General features: G+C 36.0%; 1 protein-coding gene across 1 annotated transcript in view; it reads right to left on the bottom strand.

Moving 5' to 3' along the window:
- Positions 1-1,040: 1,040 nt before the first annotated feature.
- POT1 (protection of telomeres 1) overlaps positions 1,041-9,650 on the bottom strand; it is a 60,433-nt gene continuing 51,823 nt past the window's right edge. Inside the window, exons 17-21 of the mRNA XM_042872660.1 lie at positions 8,586-8,721; positions 6,245-6,339; positions 5,721-5,812; positions 3,659-3,764; positions 1,041-2,642 (exon numbers count right to left, since the gene is read on the bottom strand). Of these exons, the coding sequence (XP_042728594.1) occupies positions 2,530-2,642; positions 3,659-3,764; positions 5,721-5,812; positions 6,245-6,339; positions 8,586-8,721 (542 nt within the window). The 3' untranslated portion in view covers positions 1,041-2,529. The remainder of the gene's footprint in view (positions 2,643-3,658; positions 3,765-5,720; positions 5,813-6,244; positions 6,340-8,585; positions 8,722-9,650) is intronic.

The following is a 9,650-nucleotide window of genomic DNA, read 5'->3' as shown; positions in this document are numbered from 1 at the left end:
TTCTGTTGAATTTCCTTGTTTCCTATCTTTACACTCACTGTTAAGCACACTTGGAATAATACTTATTTGAAAATAATGCTTACTCGATTTTTCTTTCTTCTCCTTTGGAGAAAGTTTTCTGCAGTTGCTATGTCCCAGTTCATGCCAGTTTCACATACTTGAATAATGAATAAATTCATTGCAATGTAAAACATCGTGGTATGAAGAGATAAGAACTCATCCTTTCTAAAACAAACTCTCTTCCTTCTGTTGCTTGTTAGACCCAGCTCCACTGTGTTTTCAATCCCACTTCCTGCTGCTCAGTAGCCAAAGGATTAGTATTAAGCAAAGCATTTCAAAGTCTTGTCTGTAAATCTCTGGATCCTGTAACAGCTAAAGCTGATGAGAAAGTTCAATCACCACTGAACAGCAGGTCACCCATCAGAAATGCCTTCTTGCATCTGCAATGTGTGTTATTATTGTACATTCTGACATTTTCTTTGGAAGCTTCAAGAGGGTTTTAGGCAACGAAGAGCTTAAATTCAAATGACTTTTGAAAGACTTCCAATCTTAATTGTTTAAACCACCTTAAAACAAGGACTTCAGGAGCCCAATCATACAGATATTCCTGAAAACACCATTCCTACATATATTTTGCTTTTTTTGCCTGCTTTTTCTAGAAGACTCAAGTCCTCATTTTAATTACATTTTCACCATTTTGATGCACTCACCTGTGTAATTGGTAGGGTGGGGGAAGAACAGAGTTCATGTTCATTTTCAACTCTGCACTAATTCTGTTCTACATAATGATCTTTAGTATTGTAATATATATATATATATATATATTCATTACTAATTACAATTATTTCTACAGGTCGTGTTTGGAAAGAGAATTAAATACGCATTCCAATCCAACAAACTGTAAGCATTCATTTGAAGCAAGCCTACTGATAGCAAAGTTTTCAATATCTTAAGAACTAGAAACTGAAAGTCAAATACAAAACACCTCAATATTTGAAAAAGATTTTATTAAATGTTTTAATAGTTACAATATTCACCAGCACAGAAGTGTCAGTTTTCTGGCAGGGATCTCAGACATCAGACGCAATGAAAAGACTTCATTATAAAAAACATACGCTGTCAATTACTGCTGTCAGTTGGTAACAAAAATAAAATAAAATAACAAAAATATCTCCTTCCAATATTTTCATGCATTATATACAAGAAAAGTTACAAAAGATTGTCTTCAGTTTAAATCTCAACTTCTGGAGTCATTTGGATCCTGCCAGTGCCTCAGGTTTAATAATGCACATTTAATAACACAATATTTTTTTCTCATGCAGTTATTCACAGATTCAGGCACTGCTTCACGAACCAGTATTGCTCTTCAGTAAATAGCCGGCTCCATTCTGAATTTCAGATTTTCCTTTGAAGGAAGTATGCACTAATCACCTTCAGCAGTAGTTCCCCTTACACACTGATCAATAAAGTGCATGTTCTCTGGGGTTATGGCACAGAAATTCACTACAATCTTTTAGAGTATCCAAAAATTATCAGAAGACATTTGGTGAAATTTTAAATTGACAAACTGCATAATTACTAACAAGCTCTGAAAAAAAATTAAAAAAGAAAGTGTTTTTATTAAAATAATTATCTGCTGACAAGTATTGTATCTTGCTTCTGATCTCCTTTAAAAAACAGTTGTAAATATTTTGAGATTTTTCTCAGATGGGAAGCACTTGATTTGACAGGGATTTCTCATTAGTGGAGAAACTTGTCCTGAATTTCTCCTACATACTACTGAATGCAAAATAAAACCATCAAGTAATTTCTCCAGCAGTACTTTCAAGCCATGATATCACTAGATTAGTTTGGTATCTCTAAATTTAGTCAAACAATCTGATTATGTAAGATAGAAAAGACAGATCTTGGCAGTTTAATCTGACAGTAAATTTAACCTAGATATGAGAGCCTTTGAAAACACAAACCCAGGCAATAAACTCTGGTCCCCAACTGGGTCACTTTAAAAATCTTCATAGTTTACCGAATTTCAATATTCATTTTATAATTTTAAACTCTTAGTTTCGTGACCTGACTTCAATTTTAGTGATAAACATCACACGATCAGATTTGTAACTCCATCAAAATACCTGCAGAAAATAGTCTCAAAGTTTTCTGTAGAGCTTCTTCTCTCTGTCTTTACCAACATCATTTATTTTAATACAGAAATGAACAAAGCAGCATAATTCTGATTGTACTTTCTGAGTAAAATCATCAGTTTATAACCTTATTGCTGCCTTTCAGAAGGATAGCTGGGTATTAGATTTCTCCCATCAGCCTGAGCTGAGCAGCCTCCAGTGAAGCTTAGTCTCTTCCAGTTGCAGTGAGATCACAAGACTGCATGTAAAAATGTAGAAAATACATTGAAACATAATTTCCGTTCCTCTTAAGAGAAACTAAAATGCCATATATACATGGACTTTTTAAGTAGTCTGATATATAAAAAATAATTGAATTCTTACTGGATGACTTCCTGTTAGTAACACATTTCTATACAACATCTTCAGCAACTGTAGTGTCAAAAATTTGGTAATAAACTTGATGTTTCATTCCATCTGCAATGTTATAGGACTTGATGAAGCATTCCAGCCATGGCAAGTCATCTACAAATCAAAACCAAATTATAATTTAAAGCTCATTTCTAATTTTTATAGGCAAGAATTACAACTAGAGCAGGATCTTAACTACGATACTTAAACATATAAAATATTTAAAGAGAAGAAAAAATAATTACTCATTTGAAATTAAAATTCATAACTAGCATTCCAGTTCGTATCTCAAAATTTCATGCATCACCAGAAATGCTGATCAGTGACAAGCAGCCTCCTAGAGCACCTCCACCTTGAAAGCTCTTGATAACACTAGTTCTACAGTACTATAGCATTTATAAAGACTTTCTAAAACAAAATCTCAGTCATACTAAGATTAATGAAACTGGTCACAAAGGGAATCTTCTACACCCTTTACAAAAGGACCACTTTTTTAAAAAAAAAAAAGACTTTGGTGTGGTTGCCTTTGACACTCATGTACTTTGTGGGACCATGCTTCTGAGGTCAAAGCTGTGGCAGAGACACAGAGATACCTTGCATGGACGTGGCCTGGACACAGCTACTTTCTGTCACAACAAAACTACTACATAAAAACCTGTCTGGATCTAGACTGAAGTTTTCTGCTTAATTTCTAAGGGAGTTTCCTGCAGCAAGGGATGATCTAAATCAGAATGTGCACATGCAAACACAGAATCTCACTCACTGCACATGCCAGGCACTGAATCTCTTCCCTAACGTGCTGTGACACTCAGCACAGGGGTGTTCTGGTTCACTTCCATATGAACTGAAATGACAAGTTAGTGTCTACCTTTACATGACGGTATTCACACATCACTGCATTCCACATGAGAATTCACTGAATCATTACTTTTGTTTTTTCGCAACAGGGACTTCTACTATTAGAGAAACGTATCAAAACAAATTGATTAGAACTCCCCTTACAGACACCAGCATTTCTCACTTCTGATTTTTACCCAAGCATAAGCTGAATTCTAAGACTTTGTATAAATAATAGCAGACCAAAAGACCCTTTCCATTTTCATCTCCCTCTAAAACAACAGCAAGCTGACCTAATTTTCTTCCTGGAGGAGAAAGTGTATTCATGGTCATCTCCATCTTTTGCTGAAGAAAACTATTAGTTAAGATTTCAGAGGCAGGAATTTGGAAAAACTTTTCCTGGAAGAGAACAGAAGAGAGTGAGGTGTTGGAAGAAGGGTATGAACTCATTAGCCCCTTTAAAGAAGTAAAAATCATCCAAATAGTTAGTGAAATTGAAAAAAATAATACTTCTAAGTCCAGATATAGGAAAAAACTATGGCAAAGGGCTGATACTGCAGGATGCATTTCTGCATGGAAAAGTAAATAATGGAACGAGGAGATGTTAGATAAACCTTTTCTTTAGATATTATTTACAGTAACATCACTGACAAAACTCCAATTTTATAATTTCCATGCTTGTTACCTAATGTTGTATCCCTCAGGGCTAATCACTTTACAGCTTCACAAAGTGAACTCAATTTTTTGATGGCAATTTATCATATTTTAAAAAATTAAAATACTAAATAATTTATCCTTTGTGTAATTTTTGTATGAGACGCTTAAGTGACTGTAAGTCAGCAGATAATCCAGTGGCAAAACTGACACAGGTAACTGCTTTTTCCCCTCCTTGAGTTCTTCTGACTATACAACTTTACAGTGTTTTCCTACAAAACTCAAATAATGAAAAAGAACTGACAACATTCCAATAAAAGCGTGACTGGAAGGTGGTGTAAAGTTGTACTTCAAAGTAGCCCAGCTTCTTCTGAGGTGATGCTGAAGGACTGAAGTTTAGGCTAGGAAGGCACAGCCTGTCCTTGAAGTTACCACCAGCAGAGATGCTAGCAGCTGTTATTTCAGAAGAAACTTGTTTCTTTTTCCTGCAGCTGAGCTGTAAACAGTATCTGATGAGACTCTTGGCTACTGTAAACTATAGATTTCTGGAATTCTAAATGGAGAGACAGTTAAAAATCTTTTCCTCCACCTCCCTTCTGCATTTTAGTTTCTTCATATAAAAGGAAAATGAACAGTAGAAAGATGACAAGCACTTTTCACTAGATACATGCACAAAACACTGTGTTTTAAGCAAGACAAAACAACTGCACAAAGAATGAGAAAATGTCTCATTTTCTTATATTATATATATTATATTATATATTATATTATATAAGCTGAGCTCTGGTTAGAAATGAGAAGAATGTACCAAACAAGAATCAGTAAGCAAGAAATTTATTCATCCTCATTATAATTACAGAATAGAAGCATTGTGTGTTAATGACTCATGCTAAGGTACTCACAGAAATTTTGGGCCAACAGAGAGGAACTCAGAACAAAAGTGAGAATGTTCAGAGCTTACAAAAACTCTGATACGGAAGAAAAAACCCACCTCTGGTACTGATAAAAAACTTTTAGATGGAAGAAGATTAAATTAACCTTGTTTTTACAGCCTTCAGAAGGAAAACTTGTACAGCATTTAGTATCAGGCAAAGTATGTATTTTTCAATGTCTCAATGGACATAAGTTGTTTCAGAGGAGATTGGAAGTAGATTAATTCTAGGGTAAGCAAAGTAATGGTATTAAAGTGCTTCTGGAATCAAACACATATTTGCATGACTATGGCTATAACCTAGTATCAGGGAAAGAAAGGTCTCTTGTAGTTCATGGTCATATGAAACAATCGGGAATTACTCAATGGACAACTTAGATTCTGTCTGGAGTTGAAAAAAAAAAAAAGTAATGACATTTTGAACTGCATAAATCCTGAAATTCATTCAAGTAGCATTCAGGTTGTCAATAAAAGCAGAATTTATACAGAGAAAAGTATAAAAGTCTACGGAGATACAAAATTATCAACAAGCTTCAGCTTTGTCTTTATGCTTTGATATTCTATAAATTTTATTGAAAAATAATTAGATCTGCATCCTGAGCATCTTCACTGATGAGCAGCATTAATAAAATTGTAACACTTGCAATGGACACTATAAAATGCTGCAGGTAACATAGAATGAATACTTCTATACATACATTTGCTATTCTAATAAATAAAATTCAAATCCACATAATTCATATAGCTTACCTTTACCTAGGGTTACTTACATAATCAAAAAGATATGCATTTAGTGCTCCTGTTCCATCAACTAGTGTGAACTTCATAACGAAAACATACTGGAGTGGTTCAATACCTAAAACTGAAGGAAAAGATGGATCTGCTTTATACAGTGAATATGCAAGATAAATCATAACAACTCACGCAGACAATACCTCTCTTTCAGTGGTAACTTACTTTGAATATTCTAATTAAATCATAAATTGATAGGCCAAAAAAATAAAGGCTCTCAATGTCAAAGTGTGGTTTGTATTTTGAGAGTGCGTTGCAACTTGCTTAGATACACTTTAACAGGTGAGACTGCAAAAACACCAGAAGATTTTAAGATACTCTTATCCTAGTAATAGAACAGCTAACCTTGGCTTAGATGTTAGATTCTACCTTTTGGTAGGATCCTCCTACTCCTCTTACCCATACATGGCGAAAGTCTTAAGTCAGTGATAACCGAGGCATTATGGATACACACTTAAGAATCAAGGCAAAATTGTTTCAGGACAGTATCATGTCAGCTGACCTTGTGCTATTTCAGTTGGTTCCCATGATGGTTCTCGTTTTTCTGCTAGGGAACTTAGATTCTTGATACTCTTTGGAGTTGAACACTTCTTACATCTAGCATTTAAAACAAGAATAGTGAGACTAACCAACCATTGCAACGTTTATACCAGAGACATTCTGCACAGAAAGAAATAACTCAAATTTCCTTAATCAGTGGCAGCTTAAACTTTCTGCTATTTTAAACAACTATTCTACTGGAAACAAGACTTAGGCCATATCAAAACCCTTAATGCTGCTTTTCAATCATTCCTGAGTAGAAATAAACTTGGTCTGTACATCTTACATAGCTAAGCATATATTCGTGTATCATCACTTGTTTAGCAATACAGACAACATCCTACTTTACAAAAGATGGAATGAATCTGAATTAGTGGCAGGCTCTAAAAGCGCAACAGGGTTAGAAGAGAAATTTGGCTTTACCTATGTTCCAACATATTAAATACAAGTTTCCACAAAAGTAAAAAAGGTTTCTACAAAAGTAATACCTCCTTATGTTACTATGTTGTCCTGTTGTTACTATGTTGTCCTGTACTGAGCACTAGTGAGGCCGCACCTCGAGTACTGTGTCCAGTTTTGGGCCCCTCACTGCAAGAAAGATATTGAGGCCCTGGAACGTGTTCAAAGGAGGGCAACAAAGCTGGTGAGGGGTCTGGAACACAGGCCATATGAGGAGAGGCTGAAGGAGCTGGGAATGTTCAGCCTGGAGAAGAGGAGGCTCAGGGGGGACCTCATTGCTCTCTATAACTTCTTGAAGGGAGGTTGTAGTGAGCTGGGGGTCGGCCTCTTCTCTCGTGTCATTAGTGATAGGACCAGAGGGAATGGCTTCAAGCTACAGCAGGGGAGATTCAGGCTGGACATGAGGAAGTATTACTTTCCAGAAAGGGTGGTCAGGCAGTGGAATGGACTGCCCAGGGAGGTGGTGGAGTCACCGAGCCTGGAGGTGTTCAAGGAAAGGCTGGATGTTGCGTTGAGGGACATGGTTTAGTGGGAGCTACTGGGAATAGGTGAACGGTTGGACTGGATGATCTTTTAGGTCTTTTCCAACTTTGGTGATTCTAAGATTCTATGCTGGCCTGCAATGTTGGAGGTGCATGCTGGTGGTATGGCAGTAGAGGTTGAACCTTCCCACCAGTATTCTGTTACATTTTGTTGCCGTGTGACAGATGGCAGCAGAAGGGCAGTCTGACACAACAGCATCTGACAAAGAACCACGTATGAAGTGAAGGTGTCACTGAATTCTTCCAGGCAGAAAAAATTGCACCCACTGACATTCATTGATGTTTGCTTAAAGTTCTATGGGGACCAAACAATATGTGTGAGCACAGTGAGGGGTGGGTGGTGACTTTCAGTGGTGGCACCTTTGCTGGTGCAGATTTTTATGAGTGTGGCACGCAGGCTCTTGTTCATTGCCGGTAAAAATGTAAAACTAATGGTGGTGACTATGTTGAGAAGTAGTGTCTTGTAACTGAGAAATTCAGGTTTCAAATAGTGTTATTGTTCTCTTTGTATCTGTTGTCATTTCCAAGGAAATAGGAGGTACTACTTTCAGAGTGACCTACATATTGCTGAGTTTTCTGAATTATATGCTGCTGCACAGTACTGGGCAAACATACTAGCTAGCACTCACTGAAAAGTAATACAGTATTAAAAGTTATGGCACCGTTACCAGACCTAGATTTGTGTACCACATTGCACATTCTCTGTGAACTGTGGAATTCAGACACCTGTTGAAGCTTTCCCTGTAGAGATCAGCACCTACAAACTGACAACTTGTTTTACACTATTGTGAATCTCAATAAATAGCAATGGCAAAGAAATCTTACCCAACACTGGGAATTTAAAAGAGAGTAAGACTTAAGACTGAAATAATCCTCTGGGACCTCTATTTTTATCTGTGCGGAAAAAAAGGCCACAGCTTACTGTTTCAAAGCAATGTATGTGTTTATGTTTTGATTTTTGTCTACCAAGAAAGACCAAAAAAATGCTATTTGTCTGTCTAGAAAATGGAAGATTTGGACATTCTGCGGTCAGTACAGACTCATACACATGTTTCAGTCTCTGAAATTACTGCCCTAACCATGGACCACAGGCAAGACTGAAGCTGGGGTGCTGTGCACTTAAAGATACAAGACTTATAGTGTAATTGAGCAAGATAAAATCCAAATGCAATTTAGCCAAAAGGATGCTTTGATATTTGCTTTGCATCAAAGACTTCTTAGATAAGTTATCCCTTAAGCACTGCAGTTTGAATTACTGATCTCTATTACTGCAATTCTTATCAATAAATACTTTTAACCTACCCATAATATTTTATGTTTCCTTGTAAAAGAAAAGGAGCTGAAAGATCTAATAATTCAAGATCATCTTCCTTGGATTTCACAGGAATAACACATTTAAATCTTCTTGTAAGTTTCCAGATTTCTTTTAAGGTTCCACCTATTAAAAATGGAAAAATGTTTTCTTAAACTGTAATCAAAAGTAAATGGAAGAACTTGAATTTCTTGGCTGATTAGATGTTCATCTGAGGACAACTGATGTTTATCACTAACTATAATCAAGACTTTATGACAAGTAATTATGGCACTGGGTTGTAAAATATTTATGGTATATATCTCTTACTTTTATTGATGAGGTAATTATAGACGAAATAAGTAAAGGTGCATTATTACTACTGATGTAAAATGCCCAATATTATGGAGCCTCCAAAATGCATTTCTCATTACAAAAAAATACGTAAAACAAACAGATATTTGAAATTGCTTCTGAAAAGGTCTTCCAAGTCCAGTGACACAGTTCATACCTTTCATATACACCTGAACTGTCATCCCAGAGATTAATACATAAAATTCAGAGTAGTTTTAACCATGGCATTGCTAAGAGGCCTCCAGACTTGTTTTCTTTTTTAATATAAAGCTGCATCAACTGAATGTATTCAGACTCCTAAGAGATGAGTATAAAAGAGAATCAAGCAGGGGTTAGCAGCGATTTGAATCACACTAAACTACTGTTAACTGAAACATTTCATTCTTCAGTTCAACTAATCTGCAGCAGTAGTTATTGATCTCCCTCATTCCCTTTGGAGGCCCACCTAAAAATTTTGTCTGTTATCCAACTGTTTCCTCAGCTGCAGCCAAATAAGTGCCAAGCTTGAGGTGAGAAGTTCTTGATAAAGATTATGGGAAGAAATAGAGTCTTGTATTGAACAAGAGCAATTTGCTTCTGTTTAACAAACATAAATAACCTTTATTATATCTGCCCATTAAGTGATATAATGTATTTGCCCTTTGAGCATGGTCAGTATCCAGAAAAGCATCAAGAAGATTTCGAAGGAGACTGCAAAATCTTAACCTCCAAAAACTTAAAAT

This window comes from Lagopus leucura, unplaced genomic scaffold (assembly GCF_019238085.1).
Source record: "Lagopus leucura isolate 7727_CA_CO unplaced genomic scaffold, USGS_WTPT01 Super-Scaffold_100008, whole genome shotgun sequence".
In the NCBI taxonomy this organism is placed as follows: domain Eukaryota; kingdom Metazoa; phylum Chordata; class Aves; order Galliformes; family Phasianidae; genus Lagopus; species Lagopus leucura.
The sequence above is the reverse complement of the archived record's forward strand: the minus strand, read 5'-3'. Positions and strand labels throughout refer to the sequence as shown.